The sequence below is a fragment of the Cnephaeus nilssonii genome (genome assembly GCF_951640355.1).
Source record: "Cnephaeus nilssonii genome assembly, chromosome: 2".
Taxonomy (NCBI): Eukaryota; Metazoa; Chordata; class Mammalia; order Chiroptera; family Vespertilionidae; genus Cnephaeus; species Cnephaeus nilssonii.
Genome location: NC_137073.1, coordinates 109,035,309 through 109,055,465, shown reverse-complemented (window position 1 = coordinate 109,055,465; position 20,157 = coordinate 109,035,309). Strand labels below are relative to the sequence as shown.

At 42.5% G+C, this 20,157-nt stretch overlaps 1 protein-coding gene across 1 annotated transcript in view; it reads left to right on the top strand.

Moving 5' to 3' along the window:
• The window catches only part of WDR70 (WD repeat domain 70), a 171,312-nt gene that overhangs the window by 33,911 nt on the left and 117,244 nt on the right, over nucleotides 1-20,157 (top strand). Inside the window, exon 8 of the mRNA XM_079760670.1 lies at nucleotides 11,688-11,841. Within this exon, the coding sequence (XP_079616796.1) occupies nucleotides 11,688-11,841 (154 nt within the window). The remainder of the gene's footprint in view (nucleotides 1-11,687; nucleotides 11,842-20,157) is intronic.

Genomic DNA, 20,157 nt, shown 5'->3' with positions numbered 1-20,157 from the left:
TGATCACATGTATTGTCTAGTTTTTGCCACTATTAGTGACTAGCAATTAAAGTTGGTTCTTGAATTAAATTGGTAACATCTGATTCCTCCATTGTAAAGTTAATATTATATACTTGAGATAGGCAGGAACTTTGTGGGGACATACTTTGGTACAATGTAAATTTCCAGATACTTGCCATCCCTTCACTTAGTAAGTTTAGTGTCCATTAATTATTTGTCCCTAAATCAGTTATCTCAGTGAGGGTTCCAAGTTGGTGATTTTCTAATTTTATTATTAAATCTATGTTTGTTTGCTGGCATTTTTCTAAAAGAACTTTTCCTTATTAACCAATATGATTTGGTTCTCCTGAAATACAGCTTGTACTGGAGAAGCAGGAGAAATGCTCAGTTATTTCCCTTTAATTACCCATTTTCAGCTTAAGGGTTACTGATGATAAATGAGTTGTTACGGTTATTGATGTTGATGGTGTTGTTGTGTTTTTTTTTTGACTTTTTCTGAGTGTCAGTATTTATGATTTTAAAATGTTCATGTGTTTCAGTCAATTGCAGTCATTATTCTTTTTGATATTTAAATTGTCCCAGATTTGGGCATTGGGAGTTCCTGATTGCTATGTAGTTTCGACACGACCTCGTTAGTCTTTAAAAGTGTACTTATTTTTGGCATGACATGATGTAGGCTTCCTGGTACATTCCCTTCCAAGTCCTGGAGTCAGCATGTCCCATGGAGGTCTATTCTTTTTTTAAAAAAAATATATTTTTATTGATTTCAGAGAGGAAGGGAGAGGGAGAGAGAGAGATAGAAACATCAATGATGAGAGAGAATCATTGATTGGCTGCCTCCTGCACCCCTTGCTGGGGATTGAGCTCGCAACCCAGGCATGTGCCCTTGACCGGAATTGAACCCGGGACCCTTCAGCCTGCAGGCCGATGCTCCATCCACTGAGCCAAACCAGGTAGGGCTATTCTTTTTTTTTTTTTTTAAGTGGAAATGGTATTTAGAGACCAAATCTGGATATTACACATGCTCATTGACATGGGTTATTACTGTTTCTTGACCTTTTCTGTGGAAAGAGGTGGAAAATATGGTTACGTGTGTGCATGCATGTATATTTAAATGACAAGATCAGGCCTGGCCATTGTGACTCCCTTAGTTGGAGCATCGTCCCTTGCACCAAAAGGTTGCCAGTTTGATTCCTGGTCAGGGCACATACCCGAGTTGTGGGCTTAATAACCGGTAGGGGGTGTGCAGGAGGCAGCCAATCACTGTTTCTCTGTCATCGATGTTTCTGTTTCTCTCTCGCTCTCTCTCTCTCTCTCTCTCTCTCTCTCTCTCTCTCCCCCCCGTCTTCCCTCTCCCTGTCTCTCTCTCAAATCAATTTTTAAAAAACTAAATGAGCCCTAACTGGTTTGGCTCAGTGGATAGAGCGTTGGCCTACAGACTGAAGGGTCCCAGGTTTGATTCCGGTCAAGGGCACATGCCCTGGTTGCGGGCTCGCTCCCCAGCAGGGGGCGTGCAGGAGGCAGCCAATCCATGATTCTCTCTCATCATTGATGTTTCTCTCTCTCTCTCCCTCTTCCTTCCTCTCTGAAGTCAATAAAAAATATATTTTAAAAAATTAAATAAAACATTTAAAAATGACAAGATCATTGATATTTTCATTTCAAAATTTTAGTAAATTTTTAATTTCAGAAAAAATTTTAATTTACAGAAAGCTGCAAAGATAGTCCAGAATTCAGGTATACCCCTAACCCAGTTTCTTCTGTTGTTAACATTCAACATTACCATTCTACATTTGTGACAACTAAACCAATGTTGGTACGCTAACTCCAAATTTTTATTTGTTTACTTATTTCTTGAAACTCCAAACTTTTAGATTTTACTTTTTTTTTTTTTTTTTTTTACTAATATCCCTTCCAGGATACCGTATTACATTTAGTCTTCATGACAGTTTCTCAGGCTTCCCTTGTTTCTCATGACCTTGACAGCTTTGAGGTGTATTGGTCAGGTATTTTGTACCAAGTCCCTCAATTTGTTTTTTTATGTTTTTCTTATGGTTAGACTGGTGATGTGGGTTTTTGGGCTGAATATAACAGAGGTGAAGTACTTTCGTTATCACATATCAAGTGTACATGCTATCATGTTTTTAAAAAATGTATATTTTTATTGATTTCAGAGAGGAAGGGAGAGGGAGAGAGATAGAAACATCAATGATGAGAAAGAAGCATCACAACCCCCACCAGGATCAAGCCCACACCCGGGCATGTGCCCCAATTGGGAATCGAACCATGACCTCCTGGTTCATAGGTCAATGCTCAACCTCTGAGCCACACCGGCCAGGCATGCTATTGTGTTTTTAAGTTTCTCTACTGTACTGTTACTTTCCCCTTCCCCTTTCTATACGCTAATTCTTTGGAAGCAAGTTAATAAATGCTGCTCACACTTGGGAGAGTTGAAAGATTACGCTTTATCTCCTAGAGAAAGTGGTATTTACATAAACTACTTGGAATTCTTCTATAAGGAAGAATTGTTTCTTTCCCCCACATATTTACTTATTTCATCAGATTTTCCCCACCAGTATGGCCTACTGCCCATTTATTTCCTTCCTTGGGTTGTATGCCAATACTTAGTTACTTATCGAGTGGCTCAGATGGTTTCAGGTGTGCCCATTGGGAGCTATTTCAGTTTGGCTCTTGGGTCCCTTTCTTTGACATGCTTTTTTATTTTTTTGAGTACTTCCTGACTTTTTGGTACCATAAGATGCTCCCGACTCACCTTATATTCTTTCCTGCCCCAGTCCTAGAATCAGTCAGATTTCCGAGGAGAATGGTATCAGAAAACAAGAGCTAGGATCTCAGTGTGCTTGTTGCTCTAGGGCAGTGGTCGGCAAACCGCGGCTCACGAGCCACATGCGGCTCCCGAGCCGTGATTTGCCGCTCTGTTGACTAACGAGTTTGCCGACCACTGCTCTAGGGGTGTCAGTGCATTTAGGCCTTCTCAGACAACAGAGCTAGAAGTATATGCATGGATCCTAACCTGTGCATGCCATTAGATCTATAATTGTTTCTGTATCTTTTTGCATCTATTTTAAGCTACATAGGCGTTCATACTCATGTCTCTGACTCTAATCCAGTGCACATTGGTTCATTCTAGCCTTCTCTCTTCTTCCTCCTGGGAAATCTCCAACTTGCCGACAGTAAGAAACCTGACTCCCACCACCCATCCCTGTGTGTATTTGTTTAACCCCAGTACAAATGTAATGCAGTTTCAGAATTGTGAATCTGTATCCCTGTTCCAATTTAAGTTTAGCATTACAGAATGTTTACTTAAGGTTTACTTAATAGAGTATGTTCTATTTCAAAGATAGAACATATTCTTGGGAAAAGACTTACTGGTCAAGAGCAGGGGTTGGCAAAATTTTCTGTAAAGGGTCTGATACTAAGTATTTTAGGCCTTATAGGCCACAAATGATCTTTTAATGTTTTCCCTGTGTGCCTGTCTGTATTATCTAATATTAAATTGGGTTCACAATAACTTTTTTAAATAAAGGGAAAAATGCAATATAGGTATTTACATTTTTGGGCTTCAATTTCAGTGTCTTTATATTGGTAGCAAATTATTCCAATTTTTGATTCCAACATCCAACATATTAGTGATCAATCCTTGTGGTTTTTTTTTTTTGCCAATTTTCAGTTTGATAAATGTGCAGTAAGTTGTCATTCAATTGATAACTGTGGGATATGGCAGTCAGACTTCGGCATGCCACTGGAAGCCTTTCTTTATGTTGACATTGGTAGGTTAAACAGCTTTTTGCTTAAGTTCTTCATCCATATGAGAATCCCATGCATACCTATAACTCAGATAAATTCTTCCATAACTTTTTTGGTCACAATCTACGTTTTTCCTATATCATCTGCCAAGAAAACTTGAGGGAATTGGTAGACTGTCTTGAAGATGTAAAAGCACAGGATGCTGTTTTCAGACCATCTCTTCACCTGAAGTAGCAGATGTCAGAATTTGGCTGATATCCAAGAGGCAGCATTATGGTGAATAAGTGGGTGTCAAAGAGGCATTCACACACAAAAGGACCCCCATAGCCACTCAGGAGGGGAGCTAGAAGTCCTGAGTATAGGGATGAGACTGAGGTATGGTGTGTGAATTTGGGGTGCCTCTGATGAATTTCTCCAAAGGACTCTTTGGTGCTGCAGTGTTTTTAGCTTTGTTCTCACTCCCCTGGGACACCTTAAAGAGACGGATGTTAAATGTTCTCTTGATCTGCCATTATGAAAATCAGATTTTAAAATGTGCTTTTCTTTTATTGTTGCTCAACCTCTGTGTGGTGCATCTTCCATTTTTGGTATTTTGAAGTCTGTTTAATAATTTGTCTTGGACTTTTGCCCAGCATCAATATTAGATTTGTGGATCTCTAGTTTCTAATGTTTTCCTTTGTCCCACTTAGTGAAAATCAGTACCACATTTTCTCTCATCCAGTCTGCTAGTCATCTTTCATTTTCTCTGTTTCCTCACAGATTCTCAATAATTACATATGTAGGTTTGAGTCACAATCCTTGGGATCACAAACCCTTCCTTCAGATGTATCCTCTATACCAGAAAAAATATAGATGGAGTAAAATTTTTCATAAAATACTAAGAATTTTTGGATTACTTAGGGTAACCCAAGTTAATTCTCTTTCACCACTTAATAACGGTTAGATACTCTCAATTTCCTCTTTTTAAAACATTTTAATCAAGTAATGCATGTTATTTTCTCATATAGAAATTAAAACATTGCAGGTAAGACTAAAACTCTTCCTTGATTACCTTCATTTTAATCTCCTTCCTAGGTGAAATCACTGTTTTCATTATGGTATATATTCATTGAGGTTTTTCCATGCAGTTATCAACAAATATCTGTACCTATCAAAGAATAGTATATACTTTATTTTGTTTTCATAAATATTATCAGATGGTTGTTATTCTATAACTAGAGGCCCAGTGCATGATTGAATCATGCACGTGTAGGGTCCCCTACACGCTTTCGCTTTTCGCGGTGGAGCTGGGTGCCTGTCCCCTGGTGCCGGAGCAGACAGGCACCCAGCTCCCCCACTTTTGATGGTCCGCGGCCGCTGAGGGGGGCTGCCGCGGACACCTGGCTACCCTGCCGTTGAGAGGCGCAGCTGGGTGTCCGCGGCAGGCCCCCTCAGCGGCTGTGGATCTGGCCGTTGAGAGGCACAGGGGGCGGGAGTCCTGCCCCCTGTGCCTCTCAACAGCAGGGTAGCCCCCTCAGTGGCAGCGGATCCGTGCCTCTCACTGGCCGGATAGGCCACCCCGAGTCCCGCCCCCCAGCCTCCCGCTGCCCAATCGTGGGCGTAGCGGAGTGATGGTAATTTACATGTTACTCTATTATTAGATAGGATTTGTTTTTCTTTCCCACTTTGCAGTAATTGCTTGGAGATTTTTAATATCAACACATGTATACTATATTCTTTCTAAGTGCTGCATAGCATACCATGTGAAGCTTAACCATAGTTCAGTGGTTTTGAAACTTTAATAGGCATTAGAACCATCTGAGGGGCTTGTTAAAATGTTAAAAGCTAGACCCCACGTTTAGAGTTTCTAATACTTTGGATCCAGTGTGGTGCAAGAACTTGCATTTCTAACAAGCTCCCAGGTGATTACTTAATTAAAACTATATTATTTTGTCTTTTATGCTCTAGTACAGTGATTGACAAATTATGACCAGAGGGCCAAATCCAGTCCATGGATTTGTACGGCACTTGAACTAAGAATTTTACAATTTTAAAGGAATGTAAAACAAAATACAACCAAGAATATGTGGCAGATATCGTATATGGCTTGCGAAGCTTAAACTACTGACAGAAAAAGTGGGCTGACCCCGACTCCAGAACCTCTTCACAACCCCTTTGCCTGGTGTCCAACCGGCCGGCTAGGTCCTCACAGTTCCTCACTTCCTTCAACATAGTATCTTGTAGCTCGTGGGCTGGCTGTGGCCTGAGGGGTTTCCCAGGGGCTGAGAGTGGCCCTCACAGGGGAGTCTCCTCTCTGTGGCGGATGCTGTTGCAGGGCAGCTAGTCGCTAGGTTCTGCCTGGTTGGCACATCTCTGTTTCATCAACCCTGTGTCATGTCCTCAACATCCTTCTCAGCTGCCAGCGGTCTAATGTGTAACTGTTTCCACAAGGGCAGCCTTTCTCCTTTGAGAACCTGCTACCCCAGGAATTCGTGGTTTGGGGGATGTTTTCACATGAGGCTCTTGTACCCTTTGGGGGAGGTGTTTTTCTAATCTCGCTGGTCCTTTTCTAACAGAAATGTCTGAATAGTTTCTACCTTTCAGTTTCCAATTCCGATATTTCTCCCCTCAATCCCAAGGAGACCTGGGAAATAAGGAAGTAATAACAATAGCAACTACCTGCTTCATGTGCTGTGTGAGGTACCTATATGTGTCCTAGTTTCAGTTCCCACTCAGCCCTACACGTATGATTTCTCCTGGTTTTCAGTGGAGGAAACCAGGACTCGGCCAAGCTGTCCCCTCATACATGAGCTCTGTCTCACAGCTCCGCGCAGCGCTGCCGTCTGGTCCCGTCCACGGACTCTCCAGAAAAACGGGAGACTGAGGCTCGTGGGGCTTGGTTTGCATCCACAGCCGGTTAGCAGCGGGGATGGAGTCCCTGGCCTCCGGACTCACATTCCGCTGCGCTTTTCACACCTTGGCTCCCGAGCCCCAAGTGACAGCCCCAGACAGCTGTGTTTATCTGTCTTGCATGTCTCAGCTTGTTTTGCTAGCGGAGCAAAACCTACTTAAAAGGATCCTCAGTCTTCACCTTTCCATTCCCCTGCACTTCCACTCGAGCACTCCCCTGACCCCCTGAATAACTTCACAGAGAGAGTTGCGCAATGTCGCTAAGCCTTCCCCTGGAGGCTGTCACTCCCCAGAGGACATGGCTTCCTCGGGACTCCAGTTGACTGTCAGGATTGGCTTTCCCTGCTCCTCTTTGATCGGAATCTTAGTTGTTGAGGCAGGAATTCGAGGAGCAGATGCTACACCCCTGAGCAAGCCCCTTTAATTCTCCTTAGTACTGTGTCTAATAACTCTTAATCCAGTCCTTTTAACTCTGTGGCTAGCAGAATTAGGAGCGAAGTGGGACAGGCATGGTGAGCTTGATGCTGAACATTTCACTTTAATGTTGGCAAAGAGAGCATGAAACAGACAGAGGGAAACATGAGTTTTCCTATGAAGTCAAAAGGGCAAGGTGGATATTAGTGTGGGTCACTGAGATTTTGTATTTCCTTCCACGTGTAAAATCTGGTAGAGCAGGTAGCCAGAGAAAGGGAGCCACTGACTCTCTTTACTGCCATGTCATCTTAAATTTCACTGTTATTTTAGATTTCCCTTCCCCTTTGGAAGTGAAAATGATTCACCAGAAAGAAACAAAATGATTGCTTGTAGGACTTGATCTTTCATAGTTAGGGAAGAAAATAAAGACTTCCCCAAATGGGAGAACTGTAAACAAAGACATGCCTGTGAACGAAGTGGCTCATTCTATCCCTGCTTTACAGGACTTTGGCTCAGCAGTCTGGAATATCTAATTATCAAAGAGCTGATCTGTTTGTTTACATATAAAAATATTGGACTAAACAGCCTACACTTTTCTCAGTTTCAATTCATAGCTTGGAATTTGGTATATCACTCAGGGTCTGATTAGGAGAGAGAAGTCACAGTAATTTGGACGGGAAAGTTTATAACACAGAATTACTAACTGTAACAGGATTGGAGTATTGAGGGATTGGCTAGTAAAAAGTAAAGAAAACTCTAAAGACTATAGGAATAGCAGATACAAGGAACAACTATTACCCTAGGGGAGAGAAATAAAACCTTCAAGGGAGAGGCCTCAAGACTGAGATCCGGACCTCATTTGAGAGGGCAAGGCTGTGGCTCACTGAATGATAAAGTGGTTGCTGTGCTGTTATGACAGCAGAACTTTCCAGAAACCTGACCCACCAGGGTCCCCTCCTACAAAGCCGCACAGGAGGTGCTGGGGAAGCTCCTGGTGCTGCCAGCTGCGGGCTGCCGTGCACTTCAGGAGCTGGCCAGTGGAGACAGTGGGAGCCGGGCACAGGGAAGCCGAGTGCAGTGTGGACGCCCACCTGGCGGAGCACTCCAGACCAGGAAGAAAGCCCTCCTCCGCCCTGCTCTCCAGCGCTCTCTACCCCTGCCCACTGGCAAAGGGATCATCTTGGAAGGGCCCAAATCCATTTCTGCAGAGCAGGCAGTGAAGGTTGACTTTGTAGCTGAGAGGCAGTAAATGGACAACTGGAACGTGTGATCCAACATTTAGTTTTTTATCTTATCGGTGCTTCCTTGTGGACTTACATTTAAATGTGGGACCCTGGTCAGAATTTCGCTGAGGATGTCGTTCCTTCCCGGGATTTGAGAGATGCCAGGAGCGGTCTTTCCGTCTTAGGAAGGAACGGCCCAGGCGGCAGCTCCCCCTTTGCTTTTCCAGGTTCCCTTTTCATCAGCTGGTTTGGGAGCTCCTGCTCCTCATCCACCCGGACACTTTGACTTGGGCATGTGGTGACATTCCTCACAGTGTCACAGTCTCACCGCAGAGCCCGCTCAGATCTCTGTTTGAATGGTCTTTGCCAGTAGAGGCAGGATTGTGAATTAGAATTACGAGTGGCTTCTTGAAGAATAACTATTTCAAAAACGATCAGCTAGAATTTCCACATTTTAGGAGAGCTGGTCAGTATAAATTCTGAGCAGCAGTGTCTAATTAGTGGTGGCTGGCAGAGAGGCATTTCATTGGTAAGTATCTGATTTGGATTTGGTAACTAACCAGGAAGAATAATACTATTGAGACCTAGCCAGACCCACATACATTTTAATTTTATATATATTCTCTTTCTGAAGACAAAATTATTTTCTGAAATACCCCTTTATTTATCAGCCTTGAAATTATAGACTTAGAAAGTAAATTGGACTAAATAATCTAACATTTTTTTAAGATTGTGTTATTTTATTTTAAGATTGACCTGTGAGGATAAATCATAAAGCAGGCTATAAAGACAGTTTTAAAAAAATGTTTATTTTTACTTCTGATAGAGAACATTTATGTTTGGGGCCTTGATCATTAAGTTGGTTCTCCACAGAATTCTTTTTAAAAAAAATATATATTTTATTGATTTTTTTACAGAGAGGAAGGGAGAGGGATAGAGAGCTAGAAATATCGATGAGAGAGAAACATGGATCAGCTGCCTCCTGCACACCTCCTACTGGGGATGTGCCCGTAACCAAGGTACATGCCCTTTATCAGAATCGAACTTGGCGGGTGAGGCCGCGCCCTTGGGTCCGGGCGAGACCAAACCAGAGGGAGTCGGACCTGCATTACCACCATTTGTCCACCATCCAGAGCTGAAAAGTCAGTTCCGACATGTACACATAAGGAACTGGTGGACATTGAAATTGGGTCTCAAAAGAACTGTTGGTCCAGAAAGAAACTCACTACAGACTGATTCATTTGCCCGTCAGCATAACTATTAGTGCTCGTCTCATATTCGGTTCTTACAAGTATATTTCTAGTAACACATGATCTCACTCATCTAGGGGAAATGATGAACAACATAGACTGATGAACAAGAACAGACCCAGAAACAAGGAGGCATCGATGGGACTGTCGGGCCTCAGAGGGAGGGTAGGGGAAGGTGGGGGTAGGGGGGAGAGATCAACCAAAGGACTTGTGTGCATGCATACGAGCCTAACCAATGGTTAAGGACAACAGGGGGGTGGGGGCATCCGTGGGGAGGGGTGTGGAATGGGAATGGGGGGATGAGGACAAATATGTGACACCTTAATCAATAAAGAAATTAAAAAAAAAAAAGAATCGAATCTGGGACCTTTCAGTCCGCAGGCTGACGTTCTATCCACGGAGCCAAACCGGTTAGGGCTCCACAGAATTCTTTATGGGATTGTTATTGATATTTACTTAAGGTGCATAACCTCTAGCTTCCCATTCACATTTGTTTGAAGATTTCTTTTGGAAGAGCATGGCACCTGTACAACATGCCTCTCAGATTGCTCTGCTGTGATGGTTTGCATGCCATCTCTGAAGAACGTTATGGACTGTTTTATAGCAAGGTGAATAAGAAGTTTTACCTAAGGAGTTTACTTTAATAGTCTTTCCAAATTTGTGACTGAAAGCCACACATGGGAGTTGCATAATGACTTAAAAAAGCATGCAAGGGGAACTAGGAAGATGGAGAAATTGCGCTGCCATGTAATTGCAAGAGTAGCCTCAACTGATCCTACAGGGGGAGCGGAAGCCGGACTAACCCTTCCCAGATAACCCACATTGAAACAGAGAGCTGGACCATTTTTTTTTTAAAATATATTTTTATTGAATTTTTACAGAGAGGAAGAGAGAGGGATAGAGAGTCAGAAACATCGATGAGAGAGAAACATCGATCAGCTGCCTCTTGCACACCCCCTACTGGGGATGTGCCCGCAACCAAGGTACATGCCCTTGACCGGAATCGAACCTGGGACCCTTGAGTCCGCAGGCCGACGCTCTATCCACTGAGCCAAACCGGTTTTGGCAGAGCTGGACCATTTTACTGCTTGTCAGCCAGTCCTGGAATGTGGGCTGCTTTGGAGTGGTAACAACCTTGGGTGAGGGAGTTCTCTGCAACTTGGGGAAATTCCTGAGGATTCCGTTGTTAGCCATCAGCAGGCCAAGTCCTGGGAGGTGGGTAATGAGTACTTCGGTCCTGAAGGGGTAGATCTGCGTGGCACACCACAGTGTTCACCACAGCCACAATGCCAGGATCAGTTTCAGTGGAGTGGTAAGGGTAGAAAGGATACTATAGTGCTAGAGAAATAAAGGTGGAGCTGAAAACTTGTTCGAACAGCAAACCTGTGAAGGCGAGGTGAGAGCTGATAGACGTTCCGAGGAGATGGGAGAGGGTGGGATCCAGCATGTAGGCAGCAGATTTGCCTCATGTGGGAAGTGATTCGTTTCCAACATTGTAATCAAAGAGAAGGAAGAAGAGAGTTCAGGTACAAGGAAGTTTATAACATTACTGGGAGGAAGTTGAGGCAGTTCTTATTTGTTTCTTTTGGGAAAGAGTGGGAAGAATCAATAGCTGGAAGAGGGGGAGTTGGTTGGGTTAAAGATTTAAAATGAGTAGAGCCCTAGCTGGTTTGCTCAGTGGTTAGAGCATTGGCCTGTGAACCAAAGGGTCATGGGTTCAATTCCTGGTCAAGGGCATGTACCTCAGTTGCAGGCTCAATCTTTGGCCCCATCAGGGTGGTGGGGGAGGCAATCAATGGATGTGTCTCTCGCATTTCAATGTTTCTCTCTCTCTCTGTCTCTCTGTCGCTCTCTCTTCCGCCCCATCCCGTCTAAAATGTAAATGGAAAAAATATCCTCTAGTGAGGATTATAAAAATAAAATGAGTAGAGAAGATTTTAATAGATGGCTGTGGAGAGTGGGAAGAAAGAACTAACATGGTAGCCTCTAGTGGCGAGGGCACATTTGAGGATGATGTTCCTGATTTTGTAGAATTATCAATTTGTGCAGTTGTGTGACTTTTTCTATGACAGTACTTATTGTGGCTAAAGTATAAACATTATGCTCAGTGTCTTACCAGACTATTTCTTTTTCTTTTGCATAGCCATCAGATCAAGTCATTGCAGTATAGTAACACAGGAGACATGATTCTTGTTGTATCTGGAAGCTCTCAAGCCAAAGTGATTGACAGAGATGGTTTTGAAGTAATGGAATGTATAAAAGGAGACCAGTATATTGTGGACATGGCCAACACCAAGGTAAGCATCAAACAGAATATTTCAGTGAATTTAATTAATTCAGCACATATTTATTAACAGTTCGTTTGAGTTGCCACAATTCACACTAAAGTTAGTTTTAAACTTAAACAATTTATTATTTCTCACAATTCTGTGGATTGACCAGGAAGTTCTTCTGCTTGATATTGTGTCAGCTGGAGCACTAGGACGGTTATAAAGTCCAAAAGGGCCTCAGTCAGATGGGTTCACGGTGGGTGCTCTGTCCCATGGCATCTCTTTCTCTCCCCCACTTCTCCCCCCACCCCCAAGCCCCCACCCCCACTTTTCACATGTTTGGTTTGGGATTTCTCACAGTGTGGTATAGACTTAGTGGGGTCGGACTTCGTGCTTGATGACTGGCTTCCATGAAGGATGAACATGGAAGGTCTGGTTTTAAGTTCTGTGTAATATCACAGGGACAGTCCAAATTTGGGGGAGAAGAGAGATAGACTCCACTATTTGATGTGTGAGTGCCAAGGTCACATTTGAAATACCTTGTGGGGAGGGAGATATGGAGGCAGCCATCTTTGGAAACACAGTCTCTACAAACCTACTATGTCCTAGACCCGTGGTCAGCAAACTGCAGCTCACGAGCCACATGCGGCTCTTTGGCCCCTTGAGTGTGGCTCTTCCACAAAATACCACGGCCTGGGCAAGTCTATTTTGAAGAAATGGCATTAGAAGAAGTTTAAGTTTAAAAAGTTTGGCTCTCAAAAGAAATTTCAATTGTTGTACTGTTGATATTTGGCTCTGTTGACTAATGAGTTTGCCGACTACTGTCCTAGGTTATAGGACAAGAAGAAAAGAGGGTCTCATCAACCTTTTCTATGTAAAGATTTTTAGTAGGATTATGATATTTTAAAATTAATGTATAAGTAATTAGATATTAACTATGACCACAGTAATGCTCTAAAACTTAATGTCTTATTTATAATTGCCAATATATCTGTGGGTTGGCTGCTCCTGGCTGGGTTCGGCTTTAAACTGCAGGTAGAGTCTAGATCTGTTCTGTGTGTCTCCGTTCCTCCTTACACGAGAGTACTGTGTGAGGGCATGTTTTTCTCATGGTGATGGAAGAGACACAAGAAGGAAACCCCAACTCTGGAAGTACATTTCAAACCTTTGCTTAGATCATGTCCATGAACTTTCCATTGGCCAAAGCAAATCACATGTCCCTGGGTAACATCAGTGCAGTGGAGAAATGTGTCTGGTCTCTATTGAGAGCAACTATGGTATCCCATGTCAAAGGTTGTGGATCCAGAGAAGGTTGATGGATTGGGAACAATAACATAATGTACCACAGAAGCATTAGAATGTCAATGGATAAGATTGATGCAGAATTTTGAGCCTTCGTTTTAATTCTGACTTTTATTCTTTCTCTACCTGTTTAGTACATTTTCTAATATACTAATCCTCATGGTTTGTGCCTATATCAAAATCGTATATGAGATTGATTGTCTAAGAAAATAGTTTATTCTCATCATTCATGGTTTCTGTATTTGCAGACTTTCTTGCTAAAATTGTTTGTGACCCTAAAGTCAGTACTCACGGCACTTTCTTTTTATTTATTAACTAGTGGCTCGGTGCATGAAATTTGTGCACATTAAAAAGGGATTAATTAGAGGAAATAATTTAACCTTTTGCACTCGGATGTCTAGTGTGACTCGACACGGTTAGCATTAGAATAAAGGAATCGAGAAAAAAGCAAGCGAGTGCAAAGGGTTAATATTGCTATTTGCCCTTTCTCTATAATAGAAGTGTCAGAGATGAAAGAAAATTAGTAAAATGTATAATGAAAACCTTCCTCCTATCAGAATCTGGGGCTCACCACAGGACCCAGAGTCAAGTCCCCGCCCACCCACATGCACCTCAAAATCACATGAGACCCAGACCCGGCCACCCCCCCCACCACTAGGCTAGATCCAGACCCGGCCAGTCCCACCCTTGTCAAGCCTTGCTGGGCAGGGGGCGTAGCTTCAGGTCCCCTGGCCCGGCGCCAGGATGGGGGGCGTGGCCTGAGGTCCCCCAGCCCAAACCTGGGCGGGGGCATGCCTTGAGGTCCTCCGTCAAGCCCCACCAGGTGGGGGACACGGCCTGAGATCCCCTGTCAAGCCCCACTGGGTGGGGGGCATGGCCTGAGATCCCCCATCAAGCCCCGCCAGGTGGGGGGACGCAGCCTCAGGTCCCCTGGCCCAGCACTGGGAGGTGGGGCGCAGCCTCATGTCCCCTGTCAAGCCCCACCAGCAGGGGGCACAGCCTCAGGTCCCCCGTCAAGCCCTGCTGGGCGGGGGTGCAGCCTGAGTTCCCCGAACCCAGCACTGGGGGTGCACCTTGAGGTCCCCTGTCAAGCCCTGCTGGGTGGGGGGCATGGACTGAGGGCCCCTGTCAAGCCCCACCTGGTGGGGGGCGCGGCCTGAGGGCCCCTGGCCCAGCACCAGTATGGGAAGCGCACCTTGAGGTTCCCTGTCAAGCCCTGCTGGGTGGGAGGCGCTGCCTGAGGTCCCCTGTCAAGCCCTGCTGGGTGGGGGACATGGCCTGAGGTCCCCTGTCAAGCCCCACTGGGGGCGGGGGAGGGCATAGCCTCAGGTCCCTGCTGATGGCTCGTTAAGGCTCCTTATGGGAACTTGGCCTCAGCTGTGGGTGCAGCCATCTTTGTGATGGAGTGATGGTCAGTTAGCATATTCCCTCTTTATTAGATAGGATTAGTTTGTGCTTATGATAGATACTTTTTTAAAAAATGTGTGAGGAAGACCCAAATAATTCAATAAAATATAAATAAAAAGTGTGAGGGAGAGAAATTTTTGCCAGCCTCTAAGCTCTTATTTTCTTTTTAAATATATTTTTATTGATTTCAGAGAGGAAGGGAAAAGGAGAGGGGGGGGCGGGGGAGGAGAGAGAGAGAGAGAGAGAGAGAGAGAGAGAGGGAACGAACCATTGATTGGCTGCCTCCTGCATGATCAGGGATTGAGCCCATAGCCTGGGTATGTACTCTGACTGGGAATCGAACCGTGACCTCCTGGTTCCCAGATCGATGCTTAACCACTGAGCCACCATGGCCGGGCCTCTAAGCTCTTCTTAATGATTGCAGTCATGGTTTCATAATTTACAAAGAGACTAAGGCTTTGCTGATTTGGGTTTTAGCCAAGAAAATGTCACAAAGAAAGGAATCTTGTTGGGTCTGTGTCTGGCTTTTTCCAAAATCTCAGACTTGTAAACATAGTCCATATAGTAAGATAATGAAAGTAGGATAAGGATGGATAAACAAATCTAGGTAGAAATATAGGAAATTAAAATACTATTAATTATTAATATGTAAAACAGTTTGCTTACTATACTTTAACTTCTGCCTAATATTATCTCCATTTTGATTTCAAAATCATGGTTAATATTTAGTCTTTTTATCTCCCAGAAGCAAATAATTAATTGATTGTTTACTTCTCTAGGAAATGTTACTGATATCTTTTTGTTGTTCTGAATCTTCACCCGAGGATATTTTCCATTGAGTGTTAGGGGGAGTAGAAGAGAGAGGGGAAGACAGAAATATCGATGTGAGAGAAACACATCAGTTGGTTGCCTTCTGCACAAGCCCTGACCAGGGCCTGGGCCAGGGAGGAGTCTGCAATCAAGGTTCATGCCCTTGACTGGAATCGAACCCAGACCCTTTTGTCCACATGCCAACGCTCTTTCCACTGAGCCAAACCGGCTAGGGCTTACTGATATCTTGCAGTCTTTTGCTTGCGTGATGGGTTTTGGAAATGCAAGAATTATTTGAAAGTAGTAGATTTCAGGGACACTTTTTTTCTTAACTTTTAACCTCTCTTCTGATTTCAAGAGTAATTTGTGACTTGTGGCTATACTGGAAAATTCAGTGAATAGGTAATTAATGGAAATAATTAAATATATCTGATAAAATATTACGTACTTCAAATATAAACAGGCCTTTCTAATTATATTGTCAAATTGTTATCTTGTTAAATTTGTATCTCTAATCTTTAAATTGTGTGTGTGTGTATGTACATAAAAGTATTTTTTAAGTGTAGTTATTGCGGTACAGTTGCTGCTGTGGGTGGAGAGAGGCCTGGAATGGCAGTGAGCGACAGGGCCTTCCTTCAGTCACAGAAGTGCTCATTTTGTCCCTGTTACGTGTTGATGTGTTGGAATTCTCCGTAAGATATCCTTTGAAAATCAGGTTTTACTGCTTCTTTAAAATATTATCTTTAAAACAATTTTATGAAAAATAAAATAGGGAGAATTATCGCAATTCGTTGAGGTTCTGCTTTGCGGCATTTGTTGCTCAAATAAACTCACAAAAATTCTAAAAAAATAAAAAATAAAAATAAATAAATAAAATAAAATAAATAAGATAAGGTAAAAGTTATTTTATCTGGGAATGGGACATTAGTTATCCAGGTTTAGGTGATTAGGAGCATATGACCGGGATAAGCAGGCATCAACTAATTTAAGCCATTCAAAAGCTTGCTTTACAAGTAACTGCAGCTGTATTGTCATTACAACTCACTTATTCTAAACCAGGATTTTGGTATTTACTTCCAATCAGAGTGTTTTCCTTTATTATTTTGAATTCTTAAGCACATACTTTGAGATTCAAATGGGGCTCTTTGGCCTAGAGCCCAAAAAGTGTGATTATTCAGTTTCTAGCCCTCAAAACTCTGGAACATATCAGTGTTAAGTTAAATTCACTAAGTTTTGGTAGATTATTAGTAGGTGAATGCCTATGATAACAGTCTTCTAATCTCCTTTATTCTGTCAGTTCACCTGCAGTTGAAGTTGTTAAATGCATTTGCCTTCAACCCTTTTCAACATCAAAACAATTCTGCGCCATTTATTTCTTAATTATAGTCAGGTGCCACTTACTGACATTTCAGTCAAGGACTGCATATATGAGGGTGGTCCCGTAAGATTATAACGAAGCTGAAAAATTCCTATCACCAGTGACGTTGTGATGTCACAGCTGTTGTAACACTAGCGCAGCACATGGCTCACGTGCTTGCGGAGGTGCTGGTGTAAACTAACGTGCTGCCAGTCACACACAAGTGAAGCACCTGTGATTATGTACAGTACATAATGATAATGCATCATTGACAATGACAATAAACAACTGTGTCACTGTTTCTGTATTTACTATACTTTTAATCATTATTTCAGAGTGTACTTTTTCTACTTATAAAAAAAGTTTGCTATAAAAGAGTCTGTTTTATGCTGGTAGGAGCCTCATACATCTCATGCTTACCGTGGCTCTTGATTGAGTCATTTTCTCTTATGCTTGAATTAATCTTGTGTTTTATAAATGTAGTCTAGCCTAGGTGTGCATTGTTTATACAGTCTATAGTAAGGTCTACTAATGCCCGAGGCCTTCACATTCACTCACCACTCACTCGCAGACTCATCCAGAACAACTTTCAGTCCCATAAGCTCCATTCATGGTGAGTGCCCAGTACAGATCTACCATCTTTTATCTTTTATACCGTATTTTTACCGTACTATTTCTATGTTTAGATACACAAATACACGCTATTGTGTTAGAATTGGCTACAGTATTCAGTAGAGTGACTTGCTATACAGGGTTGAGGCCTAGGAGCATTAGGCTAGAACATACAGCCTAGGTGAGGAGTAGGCTGTACCGTCTGTGCTTGTGGAAGTGCTCTCTATGGTGTTCACACAGTGATGAAATCACTGGACAGCACATTGCTCACAATGTCTCCCGTTGGTAAGTGGTGCATGACTGTGCATGACGGCAGTGGGAGAGGACTGGCTCTCCTGCCCTTTTAGTGGGCATTTCCCCAGGAGTGTACTTCAGGTATGGAAATTCAGAGCTTTAGAAGGAATGTTGGGGGAAAATGTTTTCAAATGCTTTATTTATATTTGAATAGTACATGTAGTTATTCCAATATCCAGCCACTCTAAAACATTGCCCTTGTATTTGTAGATGAAATTTATTAACCATATCCTGTTAATAGTAAATACTGTTTCCTAAGGAGTAAAATATTTTAAACTGTGAGTCTAGGTATATTTTTGTTTATTTAAACAGTTTTAATCACAAATACAAACTCTAAACAGTGCAGTGATTTGAAGAACATTATGTTTCTTTCCAATTTCTGATTATTTACAGATCTTTTGTCTAATAGAATCTTCCTCACACTGGATTCTGTTCTTTTGACATATCCCCATCACTTTGGGGGTACTTTCTTACATTCTGGCACAACAAAATGTTCCAGGCTCATTTTGTACTTTTCCTGCTTTGATGTTACCCATTCTTCTAGTGATTCACGGCTCCTTTAGCTGGGAGTTCTGTTTATAAATCAAGATCTGGGCACTAGATATGATCATCGCTGCTGAGGTGTCCTTGCCTCTAGACTCTTTCAGAAGACAGAGCTGGAGTGGGGAAGTAAACCAACCAATGAATGAAAATAAACAGAATATATGAAAAATTGTAAGTTCACACTGATACATCAAATTCTAATTCTACTTCCTAGTATTAAACAATTCCATATTTGTATTTCACTTATCCAACAGTGAGAAACTTGTCTTCCAACATCATCATTCTATTTACTCATTTGTTCAGTGGTATGCTACTCAGAAAGTAGTTTCAGAATTGCTGTACCCATAATCCTTGTCGAAGACAGAATTCAGAACAACCCCTAAGATTCCCTACCCCTCCCCTGTAGTGAGGATGTGAACCTGAGTATGATGAGGTACTCCTGTGATTAGGGTATATGTATGGTACAGCTGACTTTAAAAAAGCAGGATTATCCTCAGTGGATCCAGCCTAATCAGGTGAGCCTTTAAAAGGGATTGGAGTCTGGCTTGCTGGTGTGGTTGAGTGGTTGAGTGTTGACCTATGAACCAGGAGGTCATGGTTCGATTCCTGTTCAGGGCACATGCCTGGTGTGCAGGCTCGGTCCCCAGTGTGGGGCGTGCAGGAGGCAATCAGTGATTCTCTCTCATCATTGATATTTCTATCTCTCTTCCTTCCTCTCTGAAAAATATTACATATATATTTGTATTATATATATATTATATATAAAAATATTATATATATATATATATATATTTAAAAAGAGATTGGCTATTCCTGGCAAAAGATATTCAAAGTGTGGGAGGGATTTGACTGGAGGGATTTTCTTTGTTGCTGGCTTTGATGATGAAAGCAGAATTGGATGATGAAGTTGGAAAAATAGCTTAGGAGATTTCCAAGCAAAGTGCTGAAGGTACTACCTGGTTTCTTTTTGCTGCTTGTAATAAACTATGAGAGAAGAAAGATAAATTGAAGTCTTGTTAAAAGGTAGCCAGGACTAGCCGAAACCAGTTTGGCTCAGTGGATAGAGCGTTGGCCTGCGGACTGAAGGGTCCCAGGTTCGATTCCGGTCAAGGGCATGTACCTTGGTTGTGGGCACATCCCTGGTGGGGGGTGTGCAGGAGGCAGCTGGTAGATGTTTCTCTCTCATCGATGTTTCTAGCTCTCTATCCCTCTCTCTTCCTCTCTGTAAAAAAATCAATAAAATATATTAAAAAAAAGGTAGCCAGGACTAGATGATTTAGTTAATTTTGAACCTATACAGATGGCAACGATTGTTAAAATGAAGAAACTGTTGCTGCAAGTGAGGTAGAGAGAAAAAGCCAAGTGTGTGCTGTATATGTAACCTTTTGCTAAAACCTCAGAAAGATAAGCGTCAGAGCATTCAGTAACACTAAAGCAGTGGTTCTCAACCTTCCTAATGCTGCGACCCTTTAATACAGTTCCTCATGTTGTGGTGACCCCCAACCATAAAATTATTTTCGTTGCTACTTCATAACTGTAATTTTGCTACTGTTATGAATCGTAATGTGTTTTCGGATGGTCTTAGGCGACCCTGCTAGCGGTTCTCAACCTGTGGGTCACTGCTGTAGAGCCTAAGACCATTGGAAAACACAGATATTTACATTACGATTCATAACAGTAGCAAAATTACAGTTATGAAGTAGCAACGAAAATAATTTTATGGTTGGGGGTCACCACAACATGAGGAACTTTATTAACGGGTTGCGGCATTAGAAAGGTTGAGAACCACTGCACTAAAGGCTCTTTCTAGAAATTAAGCGTGTGCCTCATAGATCTTAAGCAAGCCAGGTGACCTGTAAGAAGGATATCACTCCTTACTCATTTCAGCAGGAGCCGCAGATAAAGACGGGGCTGTTTTGCAGAGACTTGGGGGCGTGGCTTTTGTCTAATTCAGATTCAACAGATTGTCTTTTGCTGGTTTTGAAGATGGAGGAATCCATGTGGCACGAAAGGTACAC